This window comes from Balaenoptera ricei, chromosome 18 (genome assembly GCF_028023285.1).
Source record: "Balaenoptera ricei isolate mBalRic1 chromosome 18, mBalRic1.hap2, whole genome shotgun sequence".
Lineage (NCBI taxonomy): Eukaryota > Metazoa > Chordata > Mammalia > Artiodactyla > Balaenopteridae > Balaenoptera > Balaenoptera ricei.
Window position 1 is genome coordinate 13,575,653 of NC_082656.1, and position 19,600 is coordinate 13,595,252.

The 19,600-nt window shown below is 36.9% G+C and overlaps 1 protein-coding gene and 1 long non-coding RNA gene across 9 annotated transcripts in view; one reads left to right on the plus strand and one right to left on the minus strand.

Annotated features, from left to right (window-relative positions):
- LOC132352565 (uncharacterized) overlaps window positions 1-19,600 on the plus strand; it is a 534,321-nt gene that overhangs the window by 491,167 nt on the left and 23,554 nt on the right. For all 8 annotated transcript variants that reach the window (XR_009498784.1, XR_009498781.1, XR_009498782.1 and 5 more), the window contains one exon: window positions 2,405-2,570. This is a non-coding gene — a long non-coding RNA (uncharacterized LOC132352565). The remainder of the gene's footprint in view (window positions 1-2,404; window positions 2,571-19,600) is intronic.
- Window positions 1-19,600, minus strand: part of TRPC4 (transient receptor potential cation channel subfamily C member 4) — a 166,481-nt gene that overhangs the window by 24,042 nt on the left and 122,839 nt on the right. Inside the window, exon 5 of the mRNA XM_059903117.1 lies at window positions 9,966-10,105. Coding sequence (XP_059759100.1) covers window positions 9,966-10,105 — 140 coding nt within the window. The remainder of the gene's footprint in view (window positions 1-9,965; window positions 10,106-19,600) is intronic.

The following is a 19,600-nucleotide window of genomic DNA, read 5'->3' on the forward strand; positions in this document are numbered from 1 at the left end:
TGTCAATCTCAGAACAGGATGATTTTTCAGGCAGCTTCAGCACCACGGCAGCCTACTGGCAGGAAGCTGATGTTTTCCGTGATGGTGGCAGCAATTCTAATCTACAGAAAAATAAGAATTTCCTAAAGGAATTTATAATTGTTGAGTTTCAATCAAAGTGACCTCCCGGGTCTGTCCTTGTCATTTGTAGTATTTGCTAACCTGTGAATTACATCTGTCCTTGATCTTTCCAGTGGGACTTTTAAAAAAGAAAAGGAAAATGTTACGTGGGAAAAGATAGTCTGTTTTATATAGGGAAAAAATGGCAATATCATAATAACAAAGAAAACTACATTTTAAAGGAAAACTGCTGCATGTTGAACAAAATCAATGGCTTTGCTTACTATGTTCAACACACTTGCCTATTCTAGAGGAATGCATGCTGGATACAAATTACATATAAATGAATGGAAATAGTGGTCTGTTGTCTTGGATATAGTAATGACTAACGTAGGTATGACGATTAATATTTTGTATCTGTTATATCCTAAATGTACATAAAACCTAAACTGGAAATCATCCTAGCAGTCAATGAATTGCTAATTTTTAATATTTCATGTGTAGAACGTGTGATATTTGTCTGAACATTCCCTAATTACATAAAATATGTGATTTGAGAAAAATATTTGTTACATTAAACTTTGACCAGCAATTATTTTAAAAGTATGATTTAATTAAAACGTCAGCTTTGAACTATCTTGATACTGGGCTATATAAAGAGCACAGTGAAATTTATCCCTTGTAGTCTTGAGGTAAATCTGTACCCCTACAAGAAAAAAGGTCAAATACACTCTTTGAAATATTACATTGTGAACATCTATTATTACACCTGTATAAGAACTGAACAAGTTAAATTCTCTTCTTCATATACATCACTAAAAATACGTCTAGACAATTGCAACTTTTTCCTAATGATCATGTAGGGAAAAGAAATTTACTTCTGTATGAGTCTCTCAGAATATTTCCATTCTTTTTATATTGCATTGTATACTAAAGACCTTTACAAATGTTAATTAATTCTCTTGAAGCTAATAGATGGTATTTTTAAAATCTCCTTGGGGAGAAAATACATCACAAGCTCTTGATTTTGTTCAACACTCAGACTCCTGCTTGAGTGACAATTTAAAACAATCAAGTTTGAACTAGAAGGAAATTATTTTCTATTTTTGAATCCTCATAACCGTTCTTGAACATTCCCATGCATGGCTTCAGCATAAAATAGCTAATGATTGAGGATACAGAAAAAATTTTTAATTTAAGATTTTTATTCATTATAATGAGTATCGGAGTGACAGTTTGCGGTATCAAACACCACCTAAATCTCTCCACTCCCCTCCCCTGGTATATTATGCCACCTTTTCCTTCAAAGACTACGATAACATTCACCTTCCTTTTTTCACTTCTCTTGAAAGACACATGTATTTTAGTAGAGAGTATCTACCCTTCTGTTGATGGTTAATTACATATTTCTCCTCTCTCTCGCTGTCTCTCTCTCTTTTTCTTACTTAATATGGCTTAGAACCATATCTCAAAATGTACAAAACACTAAACAGTAAGCATTCTTAAGGATGTAATCGTTTTCTTGGAATTTCTCGCCACATTTAACACAATGTCCTGCGTGTAACAGGTGCTCAAGAGACATTTTATCCCATCAAGTATTCATGCATAGTCCAGTGAGGATGACAGGGGCAGCTAATTATAATAAAAATGCTCTAAGAGATTAACACAAACTGCTGTGAGAATAGAGAAGAGAAAGTGATACAGTCTGTCTGCGGCTGATGGGGCCAGCAATGAATAGAGATTACATGTTGTTCAAGCTCTAAGGGTCCCTCGATGTTATTGAGTCTGGTGGAGATGCTGTTCCTGTTCTACTTCTCACAGCCAGTTTGTGGCAGTTGGATGTAGAATCCATCGTCACGTGGTCACTGACCCCAGCTCTATTTTTGACTTACTAAGCTTTAGAACCCTTCTTAGCAACTGCTCTCAGCTGGGACTTGCAAAATCATAAGAGGAACGTTTCCCATTTTACAAATCAGAGATGCTAGTTTCTGCCTCAGTATAATTACCCAAGACCGTTTCAGAGTCCAGCACTTCTGGTAATTGTTGGGAAACAACGCTACGTGAATATGTTCACACCTATGCATGGCCGGGCTTGCTGAGAAATATATTGTATTGGGGTTAAAGGATGTTTGAATGGCAAATGAGTCTTGGAAATTAAAGATAGAGACCTCCTGAGAGATTTAGAAATATCTCCCCTGGAGCCATCTGTTTACCGTCTAAGGATAATAATTCTAAGGGACCTTTGCCTCCCCAGAGAGAATTTGTTTTCTTTAGAAAGTTAAGGTCTTTCTCTTTTCTTCTCCAGGGGGAAGATGGGCAGCGGGCACAGCTGCACTATATAAGCTCTGAGATGCATCATTTCCCAGTTCCTCTCCTGTGGTACAAACTCATGGATGTGAAGGGCACATCTGGCTCTCATCGGTCGCCCTGTGGAGGCTTGGAGCACAGGGAACCAATGCCAAGATTCTTACGTAAGTAAATAATTTGTCTGTTCTCTGACCCAGAAACCTTGTTTCCTGTTAGTAAATGGAGATATGAACCTTTAGGGATTATCTCTTGATTACATTCTTTTAACTTTACTTTTTAATTTTTCTTCTACCATTCTCATCTATGTATATTTGCTTAGGTTTTTAAATATAGGCATTATTTTACAAAAGCAATTCTAAAAATTCTTACAAACCATACTGTTCTGTGAATTTGTAGAGAAAAATGGTAATTCTTCAGTGATTAAATGTATTTCCCACACCTATCATTAGAAATGAAAAGATTAACTCTAATTTTAAAGTTTTCTTTGGCTCTATTTTCTAAAAATTATTCGCAAAATCTATATGCATGTTTCATCTTTCCATGTTTGCCTCAAGCCATAGTGATGACTCTTGTCAGTAACCTTTGCAGGCTCTTCTTCCTCACTTTCCCCTTAAACGTTGACTTTGCTTTTCAAACCCCTTCTCTTCTCATTCTGTCTATTCTCCCTGGATGTTGCCTGTGATTTCAACTGTCATTTATATGCTGGTGACTCCCGATTCCACATCTCCAGCCCAGAAATCGCACCTTACAATCATAGTCTATATTCTCCTGCCTCTTGACTTCTCCTCTTAGAAATCTCACAGGTGTCTCAAACTCACAGGCCAGAATTGAAATGCATCATGTTTTCATCCTCAAGCTCCTTCTCAGTTTATGCTTTCTCATCTCAGTGAATGGCAGCAAATCACCCAAGGCAGCATTTGATGTTGATCTGATAGTCTTCCCTTCCAAACTTGCAGCCTCTAAAACTGAAATCTTAGATGTGCTGCTTACTCCTCTACATTGGTATTCTCATTGTGAAAAAAGTTCCTCTATTTCCCACAGAAATTATTATAATAGCCTCCCAACTCTTCTCCCTGCCTTGAACCTTGTCCCTACTTTCCTCTAGAATCATCTTTTAAAAGGGTCAATCAGATCATCTCACATCTTGCTTAATGTTCTTCAATGACTGCAATGTCCTCGGGATGAAATTCCGATTTTCCAATCCGTCACATGAAGCCTCTGGAATCTCGGTCGTGACTTTCTTTTGAGACTGACCTGCCACTTATACCCAATTAGGTATTTACTACTCTGGCTCAAACCTTTAGTGCTGGCAATTCCCCAAATTACCCTCACATTCTCATCAAAATACCTTTCTATGAATACTGGACCCTTTGTTTAGAGTGGATTTAAATTCTAATTATTTTGATTCTTTGGCTATTATTCAGTTATCAAATATGTATTGAGTGCCCACTCTGTGTCAGGAGCTAACTTCAGGGTTCACAGTGGTAATCAAACAAGACATAATTCATGCCATGCAGGCTTACAATATAGTGAAGAAGACAGACATTAAATACTTAATGCTACTCTTTCCCTTGAGAAGTACTCTCAGACCACAGATGTATAGACGCTAGGATCCTGCTGACCAAAGCTGGTAGTTCCATGTTAGACAGAGATCAAGAGCTATGTACACACCTATAGCCCTTCGAGGACCAGCAGTTCCTGCTTTCTTCTTTCTGTCAAAAATTTGCTTTCTAGTATAAACCTACCATAGTTCGGCTTTGTCTTAAGCCTTCATTTCTATTTAGATTCTTTTTAAGAGACTTGGTCCTATGCAGACCTATGAAATAGAATATTTACCATTGAGTCACTTGTCAGATTTCCATGCAGGGAGCTTTGTCTAATGCATTTTTGGTACTCGACATCTAGTATAGTGTTTTATATATGATAGAAGCTCAAAAAGCATTCTAGGGTGAAGAATCACAGCCACATTCAAAAGCATGGTTGTTAGAAAAGTTGGATGATTTGTGGAAATGTGAGTATCTTAATATAGTTGGAATACAGAGGGTTTGGGAATAGTGATAACTCTAAAAGAAAGATGAAACCAGGTCATGAACACCTTAGCAGAAGTGTTAGGAGAGGAAGATGGATTGCAGCATAATATTGGGTCACAAGCTCCTTGAATATAGGAAAAGTTCACCTTTATATTCTCTATAGTCCAATGCACACTTATAAAAATCTAGTAATCAATCAAAATGGGTAATAATTTAATGCAAAATGAAAACATTTGTCATGCAAAATTAAATAGAAAATGTATGCTGGTTTTAATGTCTGATTTATAAGGTGAAAACCTTTCCCTTTCTATAAGTTGGTTAGATAATTAAGTAGTGAAAGACAATAGGAAGGCATATGATTTTCTCCTGTGGTGGATGATACTAGATTAAATAACTTGGATTTAAATATCTACAGCTCTCTGTCATAAAACTAAAGAATGTTTAGAAAAGTTAAAAAAAAAAAGAAAAGTTCATAATTTGGAGAGTTCCCTACAGTTACAGCATCTGTGAAATGGAAACATTTGCCTTCTTTCTAACTGATAAAAAGAGGGATCGGTGAGATAAATACTTAGCACTATTTAGACAAATGGTGCTATGAAAAACTCCAGCAAGACTGTTAAAATAAATGATCTTATTCCTAATCACTGTGATTTTTGAAAATATTATTTATATTACACAGTGGTCGAGGCATAGGAATTTAATCATTTCTGCCAAATGGCTGAAGATAAATATGAGACAAGTTGTACATAGGGACAGGGACTGGGTAAATTTAGGAGAAAACCAGTCCTAATGCAGATAAAGTAACATTTTCTAAGCGTGCCCAGACATCAAAAAGCTCTGAATTAACTAACATTTTATACATGGTGAGAAGAGGAAATGGTTGACAAACCTTTTCCTTCAAAAAATTAAGAGCAAATTAAAAAAAAAAAAAGCTACAATCTCTGAGCTGTGAAATGCTAATGAATTGAGGCATTTAAGGCAGCGCCACAAAGCCTTGCACAGAAGGAGGACAGTACTGAAATCTCATGAACTTCTGTGCTGTCTTTGTACAATATAATGCTGTTGCATTTTTTTTTTAATATATTTATTTATTTATTTATTTATTTATTTATGTCTATGTTGGGTCTTCGTTTCTGTGCGAGGGCTTTCTCTAGTTGCGGCGAGCGGGGGCCACTCTTCATCGCGGTGCACGGGCCTCTCACTATCGCGGCCTCTCTTGTTGAGGAGCACAGGCTCCAGACGCGCAGGCTCAGTAGCTGTGGCTCACGGGCCCAGTTGCTCCGCGGCATGTGGGTTCTTCCCAAACTAGGGCTCGAACCCGTGTCCCCTGCATTGGCAGGCAGACTCTCAACCACTGCGCCACCAGGGAAGCCCGATGCTGTTGCATTTTAATAAAAATTAAAAACTGAGTGCTTTTATTAAGCTCTATTCTATGTGTTTTTAAATGTAATCTTCACAAACATTCTCTGGGACTTGATTATTCCTGTCATTTTACAGGTAAGAAAGTTGGGGCATCGATTAAGTAACTTACTCCACATCACACTGGTAGGAAGTGGTACAGGCAGTAGTCATATCAAGTATGGATCATAGCCCAGACCATGGCTTTGGCTAGAACGACCCTTTTGTATGTTAAAAAAAAAATCTCCTCCAGGTGGATGAATTACAAAAGGATGAACCAAATAAGGAAGAACTGCCCTTCTGCCAGACCTAATCTAAGAGGTTTTCCCCCTGAAGACCAATTATGGAAGGGTTTCCCTCTTTGTGGGCTGACAGTTCTTTTGGTCTGGATCCATGGCTTGGCCAAAATCACCGAGGGTTAGATTTTTGCTACCATTTATGCACCTGCAGGCAGAAGATAGAACCTGGGCAATTTCAGTTGAGATCCCAGTTATAACTCCTTGGTCATCTTGCCTGATCCATGAGAAGTGAGCTATTTGCCGGGGAGAAGCATCAAGATGATTCCATCTACCTCATCTTTCATAATAACAAATCAACTACCTTGTGGATCTTACCTCCTAATTAAAATCTAAAGCTTCTCCTGTGCCCACTGCTCTACTTCAGGCATTCATCATCATTTGACTCATCCTCTGTTTTTTAAACCTCATTAATGGTTCCTCTTTATTTATAGGGTCCAAATTCTATAGCACGATTTGGAAAGTTCTTCCCATGCTCTTCCCGCCCCCATCTCCCTGGATCATCCCTCTGAGATCTGACCTCCTTTACCCTCTCAGACTTTTGCACGTTTTGTCTCTTCTCCCTGGAATGCTCATGCATGCTCATGGACACGATAGATGCCCACTCACTCTGTCCTCTAAATAGTTTCAGGACACTGCCAGCAAAATTTCGTTCCTTCCTTGATGCCAGCATGGCCCCTGTTGTAGACTTTATCACACTGTAAGGTCTTCATGTGTATTTCTCTTTCCTTACTGAACTGCTTGGAGGCAGGGGCTATATCTCAGGCATCTCTGCATTCTCAGCAAACAGATGGAAAGCTGATTTCTTAGTGTGACCCCATAAATTCTTATTGCTTGATTCACACAATGGCTGTTTGGCTTGTTTATAGCGGTCTATTTTTGTACACAAATAAAGCACCTTTTCCTGAAATAGCAAGTTGTAAGTTATTAAAAATTAGCATAAAAATTGAATGATAGAACAAAAGAAGATGAAGAAGGGTGAATCGACAAATCAGCATGACATCACAGACTCCCAAAGTAAGTGCTCTTTTGACTATTATCATCATTTAACAGATGATACAGTTGAGGCCCACATTAAATAACTTGCCCCAAGTCAGACAGGTTGCAAGTGGTAAAGGCAGTCCTAATCCAGAGCTAGACTCCTTTTCAACTAAAAAAAAAAAAAAAAGCAAATGAAAAGACACAATAAAGACATTACAAAAGGCAAGTCCAGTGGACCAGTAATATATGAAGAAGGAGGAAACAGCAGTAGAAGAGAAAGGAGAAAATCTAATCATGCATGTTTACTCTGTAACCAGCACTTTAAATGTATGCACTCATTTACTTCTCATACTAACCACATAAGGCAGAAATTGTTATTCTCCTTATTTTATAGGTGAGGCACAGAGAGTTGAAGAAACAGACCCAAGTTCACATAACTAGTAAGTGATAAAAGAAAACTGAGCCCAGGAAACCCAAGTCTAAAGTGCAGCCATTCAGGACTTCCCTGGTGGCGCAGTGGTTAAGAATCCGCCTGCCAATGCAGGGGACACGGGTTCGAGGCCTGGTCCAGGAAGATCCCACATGCCCCAGAGCAACTAAGCCCGTGTGCCACAACTACTGAGCCTGTGCTCTAGAGCCTGTGAGCCACAACTACTGAAGCCCATGCGCCTAGAGCCCATGCTCCGCAACAAGAGAGGCCACCACAACTAGAGAAAGCCCACACACCACAAGGAAGACCCAACACAGCCAAAAATAATAAATAAATACATAAATAACTTTATTTAAAATAAAAATAAAGTACAGCCATTCAAACACTAGCCACGCAACTCAAGTTTTTGTCACACAAACTAATCATTCAGAAAGAACATTTCATCATCTATATTTACAATCCTAACTGAACTCCTATGGCCAAAGCACATAAACAAACTATGTATTTCCCGAAGAGTCCATAGTATTTACATCATTGTCATCAGAGGTAATTTCTGTCTACTTTTCTATCTCCCTTTTCCTCCCCTCTTTCCTTTCTTCTTCATCACTTGGGGTGGGTGAGTTGAATTTATAACATAAATTTTCCCTTCGTATAGTATAAAGAACAATACAGGTGAAAAATTTACAACATTTTAAGAAAATTCAAATACAGTATTTAAACCATTAGGCCAAAAATCCACAAGTATCCATTAATTCATGTAACTGTACCCAGTATATACCAGAGGTTATATATATACACATACACATATATATAAAATATATGTTTTATAAGTAAACACCATATAAATAAGACCTGTAAAAATATTATGTTTCTTAGTATAAATATTGTATGAGAGAGGATCCTTTTGGCATCAATCCCATGCTTCTCTGAGCTGCTGAATAGGATTTTACAGTCCAGGCCTATTCAAAGTGTCTTCCTTAGACCAGTTACATCAATATCACCTAATGAATTTGCAAGAAATGCAAATTTAGGCCCCTCCTTAATACTCCTGATTCCTGGGAATGGAGAAAAGGAATCTGTTTTAGCATGCTTTCCAAGTGATTCTTAGCACCTGAAAATTTGAGAAGAACTGCTATAGTCATGTAATATCAGAATTTTATAAGTGCACAGGACCACAAAAAACAGATGTATTACTTTTTAGTAGAGAGATGTCCAAACCAACTTTATAGATATACTTAAAGATCATTACAGAAGAAAGAAGAATTGGAAGGATATTCACTCCAAAACAGATGTCCATCTCCTACACAGATGCAAAACCTCCTTGGTTAACACAATACCTTCTGTCATCTTCAGAAGGTCTCAAGGCCATTCACCTTAATGCAGATAGGAAAAATTATCAAATCATGTTTCCATTCTTAAAACACAGCTTGCTTTCCATGGAAGTGGTAGAAAATGCTTTTTCTTAATGTTTATATGAGCGCTGGAAACATTTTAATTGAACAATTCAGGAAACAACTTTGGGCAATTTTGACCCTGTTATAGCTGAAAATTGCAGGAGTCGACTTAGGACAAGACTAAATGAATAAGAGTTCACTTACATGTTAGCATTTCCTAGCTCAGCTCATTAGATGGCATGAATTATTCATGTACAGCTCAATTAAACACTGTCTATTTTTTAATAATTCACTCATCATTTTGACACAAATTTTTTTAAAAAGGAAAAGGAAAGAGGGAAAAAGAAAGGCAGGAAGGAGGAGGCAATAATATAATACTTTGGTTTGAAAAACATCCCCCAAAGTACAAAATAATCCCAATTGTCATTGCAGAACAAAAACATTTTATGTAAATTATGTGGTTTGGGATAAGATTGATGTTGTAAGAAATGCGGGGGAGTAATGGGTGTGTGAGATTTCAGCACTGTCATATTGAATGGGGTGAGAAGAAAAAAATTATATTCTGCTCTAATTATATCAAACTATATTAGTTTAAACTGAAATAATAATTTCAATGCTTTGAAAGAGTAATATTTTGATCTGTCTATGTAATTTCATCGGTTAGTTGTAACTGATAAAAATAGATTTTGGTTGCCGAAATTTGAACAGCGTTTGAGGTAGAATTTCATTAGAAATGGAAAGGATTAGAAACGAGAGCAGCTATTGTGAATCATTTTGAGGCATCATTCAATTTAGATGCAAGAAAATTGGGTGACAACTTCTATTTAGAAATCTATTAAAATTTGTTTTATGACTATAAACTGTGTATTATCTATGTCTTTTATTCCTATCTCTCAATAAAGTCATGAGATGATGAATTTCACATACAGATAATGCTCTAGGTAACATTATTAATAAAAATAATAGCAGTGAAAGGTGCATCGATACTTATCAGAACTTATGCTTTACCAATAACATAAACAATAGTTACCTTTACAAATGCAACGATTTTCAAGGAGATTGTTGCTAGATATAAGGAGTTCATCACAAAATCCATTAGATTCCACCAATCGTGGATGTAATCTTGAAGTCCACCATCCCACATTTGTTTAATTTCTCCCCATATAAAACCTGCAATTATAGAAAGATTCACATAAGTGTGATTTTTCAATCAAATCACTAAAAACAGAGATCCATAATTAGGAAATAGAGAATCTTGGAGCTTCAAGAGACTACATAGTTACTCTAAATGCAACACCTATTTTTATAGGTAGTAATAATTGAATCCCAGTCAGATTTTAAAACTTTCAGGACATTTAGCTAATTTGTAGAGAATTCTCTTGGGGCAGCTTCACTTTCTTTTATCCATTTGATAAATTGATAAGGTTGTGCAATTTTGAATCAAACTATAATTCCTCTATACCTATATATCTTTCTCTGGAAAATATCATAACGTTTATTTGTAAACAGATACTTGAAGATATTTTTCCTCCCAAATCAAAATGACTCAAAGATTTATGAAAAAACAGTGTATCTAGTGAACATAACTGGCTTAATGCCTTTAAGCAGGGTACTTTGTGTTGTTTTTGTAAGCAATTAACACCTTCAGAGATCTGATTTCAGTTCTGGACAGAAGACGATTATAACATTCATACTTCAATAAAAGACCTTATATCTAGCAGTAGCTTTAAAGCTATATCCAGAGAAAACAAAAATCACTTTCCTTTATTATGGTCATGTTTTTAATAGGAAATATTTTATTTTCAAATATTAGAAAGCACTTATAAAATATCACTGTATATCATTATTCTATTTCCATAATCTCATTAAATTTTTATAAATCTATTTTTACAGCCTAATGATGAGAAAGAAAGATATCAAAATATCTAGAATCAGGAAATATTAAAAGGATAAATATGATTTTAAGCTATATTAAAGCAAGAAAACAACAAGACTTTTAAGGTAATGATAGTTTGAAACATCGAATGTGGGTAGCACAGAGTTTCATATCTGTCCTACACTAAAAGCAAGAAAAAGTCATATAACTATAGAATTATGACTTTTCATGAATCCATCAGAGGGGTGAGAAACCAAGGAGCCTATACCTCAAAGACAAACAGGTTCCTGTAAAGAGAGTGACGAGGTGAGCATTAGCTCCCCTGCGGCAGAGTGCAGGGTAAGACACACTGGCATCATACAAGAGAGAAGGACAATTTCAGAAAACCTTCTTAAACAAACTTCTAAAGGCTGAGTGTGAGCTAGTGTGAGAGGACAGAACCCCTGGGACACAGACACAGTGGGGCATCCACTCACTAGTAAGCTCATCTCCATAGACCTCACCACTGCTCAAGAGGCTGGTTCTGGGGGGAAGGCACAAAGCCCTACCCAAGCTCCTCTCCCCTACGAAGCAGAACATGTTAGCCCTATGGGAGAAGCAGAAAACAGTCCAGGGCCTAGAGTTTATACTAATATCCTTAGAGGCTTCCTACCACAGGAGGAAGGTCAGGAAACTCTCTTTGGCACATGACCTGCACAGTTTTACTGCCTTGAGAAGGAAGATTTGGATCATTGAGAAGCTCCACCCCTGATGCCCAGGTGTGGTTTTACCTAAGTCTGACCCTAGACCTGGACAACAGACAACCTCACATCACCAGGCTGACAAACACTGAGTAAGAAGCAGAAGCTGACAACCACTGGAGGAGTGGCAAACATATGGATAGAAAGTCCCTCAGAGGCAGAGGTGCTCAAGGAAGGCCAAAAGCTGTGGGTGGAGCAGGAATTCTGATAATAATCCTCTTCCCCACTTGTCTTAGTCTGTTCAGGCTGCTATAACAAAGCATCATAGATGAGTTGTTATAAACAACAGAAATTTAGTTTTCATAGATCTGGAGGCTACAAGTCTAAGATCAGGGTATCAGGGTCAGCCTCTGGTGAGGGCCCTCTTTCATGTTGCAGACTGCTGACCTCTCTTTGGATCCTCACTTGGCAGAAAGAAAGCGAGCTAGCTCTCTGGTCTGTTCTTATAAGAGCACTAATCCCATTCGTGAGGGCTCCACACTCATGACCCAATTGCCTCCCAAAGGCTCCACCTCCAAAAACCATCACATTGTGAGTTAAGATTTCAGTGTGTGACTTTTGGGGGGGACAAAGACTTGCAGCCCATAACACCACTCTAAGCAGAAGTGTATGGTAGGCTGAAACTGATTGTAGCAACAATGAAACCCAAACCCAGCTCAGCTCCTGATTATATTGCCTCAAATTCCTGCACTAATGTTCTAGCAGAAGAGATATGTCCATTTTCAAGCATAAATGCTATACACTTCTGTCTAGCCTTCTGCATAGGCAGAATAAATACCCTCACAAAATACACGCATACAAGCACATGAGCACCATGTTACATCATACTCAAACTGTTCAAAAAAAGATAAAAGAAAAATTATTGAAGGCATCACAGGGAGGGGATGGGTGGAAATAAAAGACACGTTGCATACAAAGGAAGAAATATAGGACTGGTATCAAACTGATTGTCTGAAACCACGCAGGACAGACTGACATCATTAAAGTGCTGAAAAGAAAAAAAAATCAATCCAGAATTCTATACACAGCACAAATATCTCTAATAAATGAAGGGTAATGAAAAACTTTTTTCAGACAATCAAAAATTCAGACAGAGACCCATGCTACAAGAAATGCTAAAGGGATATTTTTTAGGCAGAACATATATGATATTAAACAGAAATTTAGGTTTACAAAAAGAAATAAAAATCTCTATTCAGGAACTGTTAAAATGAAAATAAATATAAAATATTTTTTTCTTATTTCGAATTGCTCTAACAGATCACTGACTGCATAAAGCAAAAATAGCATATAGCAAAAATGTATTGTGGTTTATAACATGTATAACATATGTAAAGGTAAAACATATGACAACATTAGCACAGAAGATGAGAAAGAGGAATTAGAGACATACTATCATAAGGTTCTTATACACATGTAAAGCAAAATATTATTTGAAGTTAGACTGTGATAAATTAAATTTTATGTTGTAAATCCTAGGGCTTTCTCTCAAAATATTTTTAAATGCATAAATAGCCACAAATGTAAATAAACATGGAGTTATAATAAACGATCCAAGAACAGGCAGAAAAAAAAGGGAAAAATACAGCAATACATGGGGCAATAGGAAAAACAATAGGGTAGATTTTAAATCTGTCAATATCAAAAATTACATTGAATGAAAGGTAAGGTCTAAACACACTAAAAGACAGAGATGTTCACATAGAATAAAGATGCAAAACATAACTATATGACAATTCATCGATAGGTTAAACATAAATGAATAACAATGATACCATGAAATACTAATTGAAAAAAACTTAGATGGTTATATTAATGTAAGACTAGATATATTTCAGAAGAAGTGTTACTGGGTATGTACAGGGATATAACAAGGATAAAAAGGTCAAATCACTCTGAAGACAGAACAATCCTAAATATGAATGCAGCTAACAAAATAATCTGATAATGCAAGATGCCATAGAATTTAAATATAAATAGAGAAAGGTACAATTAGTTAGAGACTTTACTATTCCTCTCTATAAGTAAATGAATCAGTAGGCAGAAGTTTAGTAAGAATATAGAAGTTCTGAACAGCACTATCAAAAGTCTGAAAATAGCAGAAGACATGTTTTTCAAGTGCACATGGAACATTCACTAAGATAGGCTACATAACTTCAACGTATTTATACACGTTGAAATGTTTAAATGTTTACCATGACAACATAGTAAACAACAAATCAATTATAAAATGTATCTCAAAATCCCCAAATATTTTGCAATTAAATAATATGCTTCTGATAACTTTTGGTCAAAGAGAAATTAACAGAATAATTAGATAATATTTTGAAATGATTACAAATGAAAATACAACTAAGAGTTCTGTGATGCAGTTAACACAGTACTTAGAGTAGAATGCTTAATTAGAAAACAATAAAGGTCTCAAATCAGTGATCTCAGCTTCAACTGTGACACTGAAAAGAAGAGCAAATTAAACCCAAAACAAACAGAAGAAAGAAAATTTTAAAGCAGAAATCAATAAATTTTAAAATATAAAACTTGAGAAAAGTCAATGAAAACAGAATCTAGTTCTCTGAAATGGTCACTAAAATTGATAAAACTCTAGCTAGAATGGTCAAGAAAAAAAAGAGAGAAGATATAAATGATCCATATCTGAAATGAAAGAAGGGGCATAAATACAGATCTTACAGACTTCATAAGGATAAGTGATAAAATGAACTTGATACTCATAAATTTCACAACTTAAATGAATTGGACATTTTCCCTGAAAGACATAACCTTCCTAACTCACATAAGAGGACATAGAATAACCTGAATTGTCCTATATTCATTAAAGAAAATGAATTCATAGTTAAAAACCTTCCAGCAAAGAAAAATTCAGGTCCACTTCCTTCATGGTGATTCTACCAAACATTTAAGGAAAAAATAATGCCAGTGCTAATCAAACACTTACAAAATTACAAGAAAAAATGTTTGAAACGTATGTATTATTCTGATAAAAAGTCATACAAAAACAATACAAAGAAAACTACACACTAATAACCCTTTGAATATGCATAAAATCCTCAACAAATATTAGCAAATTAAATACAGTAATATATAAACTTAACAATAAATCCTGACCAAATGCTATTTTTCCCAGAAATGCAAGATTGTTTGAAAATTTAAGAATCAATCAATGTAATTTGTCACATCAACAGATTTTTGGGGAAAAAAATCTTTTCATTAAATGCAAGAAATCTTTTCAATAGATACAATAAATTCATTTGACCAAATTCAACATTCATTCACAACAAAAACTTTCAGCAAAGTATGACTAGAAGGAAAATGTCTTGATTTGATAAAGGACATCTATAAAAATCTAAACTACCATCATACTTATTTTGTAAAGGGCCAGAAAATAAATAACTTAGGCTTTGCAATTAATGAATGAGTGTGGCTTTGTTATAATGAAACTATTTATAAAAACTGTCAAAGGGCCAGATTTGGCCTGCTGGGCCATGGTTTGTCCTATATCTTGATTGTGGTGGTACTATATGATTGTATGTGTTTGTCAACATTTTATATACCTGTGCCCTAGAAAAAAAAAATTAAAAAGTAGTGGTACAACTTAATGTTAAGGCAGCAAAAATTATGAGAGATTGATGTCGGACAATGGAAATAGGGATAGATTAAAAATAAATATAATAAAGTATCAATTGTGATATATTGCTGATAGATGTGTTTGAAAATTTGCACGATAAAACTTTGGAAGAAATAAAAGTATATTAGTCCATAATTATTTAGTGAGAACTAGCAATAGTTATTTAATATTATTAATAAAGTTTTATTTTCAAATTTTGTCACATTTAAATTAAGAACCCAGATGAGGACTGATTTCAGTTGAATTAAATATAGAGTGCATTTTAAAGTCTGCTGTAGACCACAGTTTTATTCTAGATTTGTTGTTTATATCCAGCTTCCCCTTTGAAGTTTCTTTCATAAATAAATCTCTCTTGAGAACTCAGATAAAATTGGGCATATTTGAGGAGGTGATAATGATCACTGACTCCTTATTGAAGAAAGGAATATATAAGATCTGAATAACATGTGATACACGCACTGATTTTATAGCTTGTGGGAAACTTACAATTTATATTATCCAATGAGGAAAAATGCTCAGTACTCATGGAACTACTCTCCTCTCCCACATTCGTGGTGCTTTTTCCTACTGAGCCTGGGTACAGTCTCAGAATCCAGCACGCAGCCACAACCTACATAAGAAATCTAAGGCCACCAAAGGCCGTGTGACTAAAGCCAGTTAATGGAGAAACCAGAACAGGATACCAGTCTCCTTAGGCAGTGCTCTTAGACAATATTTTCTTACTCCTGAGATTTCACAATGGAGCTTATTTGTTTTGTTTTGCTTGAAACTTTGCCAATTCCCAGGGATGAGGCGATGTGAGCATTGCAATCGTTGATTGAACAAATGCATTCAAGTTCACTTTCATCAGAAGGCATAGTGATAATGCCAGGTGAGTGAAGTGCCAGGCTCAGCTCAACTAGTAATCAGCTTTGTAATCTTAGCCAGTAGTCTCGTCCTTCTAGGTTTCAGTTATCTCACTTCAAAAAAAGAAAGGTTTGGATTATCACAGAATTCTATATATAGAATCATACAAGAAGTATAATTCTACCTTAATGGTATAAATAAGCCAGACACTGATTCTTCCTGTTTGAATTATCAATATTCTATGAAAATCAGTCATCACAATAGCTGACATGAGAGATTAAAAACTGTTCTGTACCAGAGGGCACACACCAGCTTTGATCTGCCCCAGAAAGCAGAAATTGGATCTATGATATGAAAGTTATAGAACGGAAACTTCTTGCACAATGTAAGGGGGATTCTCTGTCAAAGTTGTCCCAAAACTGGAATGGATCACCCTTTGGGGTTAAGATTCCAATCCAGAGCCTGGAATGTCTTTGATCAGTCATATTCCAGAGAAATTCTAGCAATGAGTGGAGACCTACCTGTTCCATTGGACCTCTAAAGGTCATTCCAACTTTATGAATTTGTGATTCTGGTGTTTTCAAATTTTGTATGTATTTTAAAATGAAATATATTTTAAAATACCTACTAACCAACAAGAGGGTTTATATTTTATTTCCCTTTATAGATAAATTGTATCTCTTTTTTTGCTTCTACCCAACTGGAAAGCCAAATGAGATTATTAACAGTCACGAAAATACGGAACTTCAAATATTTTGTGGGTAATTATGTAAAAGAGTAAAGACACCAAAATTAACTGCTTTAGAGGGGAAGGAGTTACGAAGAAGCAGATAGGAGCTCAGTAGAAAGCACCATTTTAACCTGGAGCTCCTTAATATCTGAGCAGACTCTGTTCCTATTAGACAGGTTCAAGGACATGACACTTGAATAGATGACCTCTAATGTTTCTGAAGAAGAGTCAAAACAAAAACTCACAATTTGGATATATTACAGTTCCTTTGGAGTTCAAAGAATAGACATAAAATCTAACTTTCTGAATTATACAAAAATTATATTACTTCTGACTTCGGAAAGGCACAACTGTATGGAAAAAACAGAGATCCTGATGAAATTGAGGACTTAGCCCACTGTTTTTTTAACCTGAACTGTAAATAAGACTGTCAGTCAGTGCTGGTTGGCTAATGGGGTTTGGGATCTTTTGTTTTCAAAGCACCAGATTGTAGGATCACGTCCTATAGCTGTTTGGATCACTTCCTGTATCACCACATACTTGTTTATTGACATTGATTTCTATTTGTTATGAGCACTTTAGTGAAATACCGAGTTTCCTCTATTCTGGCAATATTCACTGAAATTTTAGAAGAAACAAGCCTTTAGAAAAACTAGAAGGTGCTATTAACTGGCTGAAAAATGCATCCAGATAGTAAACTATTCATGGTAACTAAAAAAAGACTGAAGCAAACAAAGCTTGAGGGAGCTTCTGTCAGAAAATGTTTGTGCCGTTCCCACAATGGGAACATTTCAAAGTTATTCTCTGCTGTTTATAAACAGATGACATGATTTCTCAGCGTGGTGGTGGAAGTCTAATTACAAGCATTGATGTAAGACTGCAGGGACCAACCACGGAAAGATCTCAGTGCAAATGAGTCAGAGAACTTCCTTTTAAAAATATTTGTGGATGCCTGGAAGTTTTGACTACTTTTTTCTACCTTTCCCATAACAGTTTTCACCAGGGCCATTTGAGTATTCTGTTATATCCCAGCACGTGAAGCTGGCTGTGGGGAGGCAGACCTCCGATGCTGCATTTAGCAGCCTCGATTTCATGTGAGAAGTGTGTAATTCTGCACACAGACCTCTTGCCTCTCCTTTCTTGCTGTCAGTATTAACACGAAGAGTAAATAACCCCAAGCAAAGGGCAAGTCAGCTTTTCACCTACGACACCTCTGAGGGCTTTTTACAGCAGCCCCAGAGCTAGTCGAGGGATCCGGCCTTGGAAGTCCCTTGACAGAACACTGAAATCCATGCTGTGGCACCAAATCAATGAAGATAAAGGCAACAAAAAAGAACTCTTCTTCGCTGGAGGGTTTCTTTCCCTCCCCAAGTCAGGAAACAAAAAGGCAGTTTCTTGTCAAAATTCTGCTTTTGTTCAAAAAGAAGTCTAAATGCAGTTATTTTACTCAGTAGAGACTCACATTATGCCGGACCCATAAGAGGCACTAAGTTAAGGGGCAGCTGCTATGGTCTCAGTGTTATTCTTAAAACCCAGACAAAGGTAAAGAGCCTCAAGTATCCACTTTCTGAAGACAGCGTACAGAAAACTGTAGCCCTTCCCACCGGGGCTTCCTAAGAGGGATGAGAACCATATCTGCTACCAACCTCCTGCCACACTGTAACCCTTGGGTTATACAGAGAGAACGCTGGGAAGAGGGGACCAGACAGCCGTGAGCTCAGGGCACTGCAGGTCGGGTGCTAGCGACCTCACCAGCACCGCCACCTCCCTAGGTCAAGTGTAGGAGCCTCCACGAAAACGCCTCAGAAAGATGGGGGATTTCTGCAGGGAGAAGCTGGCTCTTAACCCCTGCCAGGGCATCTTCCCAAGCACTTGGCCTGCTCATCTCTCACTTGGCTTGCACTTCAGGGAAAGCAGACAAACAGTGGGTCTCAGCTGGGCAGCTGGCAGCAGCCTGACCCCTTGCCATCTGAGGTAGCAAGGTTTTGTGATCTCTTGGGGGAGCGAGGGCTTATCACAGGAAGAAGCCGGGCTTTAGCCATCTTGTTCCTCTGCCCTTGCTAGGGTCACAGGATCCATAAAGGGGCCAACTGCTGGTTATGAGAGTTCCCAGACTGGAAGATGTCAGGCAGAGCTGAAACTCGGATTCGGAGAACTAGGTAGTGTGCAGGTACACAGGACCCTCTAAAGAACACTCATGGACCCATCAGGAGAGTCAGAGGGTCAAGACCTGTCACATAGGCCACTCAGTATTAGCCAGAGATGCAGACAACCAACATGGGAAGAGCTGTGACCAGGGTACCAAGGAGGTAAAGAAGACTTTTAACTTTTCCTGACATCCTGCTTGCCTGCAGAAACCAAGCAATGGGGAGAACAGAAAAAGTCTGTGTCCCTCCTTCCATTCCAGTGTTGGGGTTGAAGGATGATCAAAAAATGAATATTTCTGGGTCCTTTGATACATGTGTCAGGGCTTTGTGGGGAAGAGGAGAGCTTTAAACTGATGGTAAGCTTTGTGTTTTAAACTGAACTGGGACTACTTTTTAATAACTCAAAATTTCAGGAAATTGATGATATCTACTAGACAGATAGTGAAGGGAAAGGATATTTGGTGTAGGGTGGTTGGGAAGAGTGATTGAAAAAGGTTAAACCATTTCATGTTTAGATTCTAATGAGTCTCAATTCCTCAATAAAGCTGAAATCGGAACTAAATATGAAACCTGCATAAAATTTGGTTTCTAGAATTGTTTCTTAATCTTTAGTGTTTAAAGACCTCTGAAATTTCTGAATCAGTGAACCAAGGGGAGAATTCAAAATCTAAATTTTTCATAAA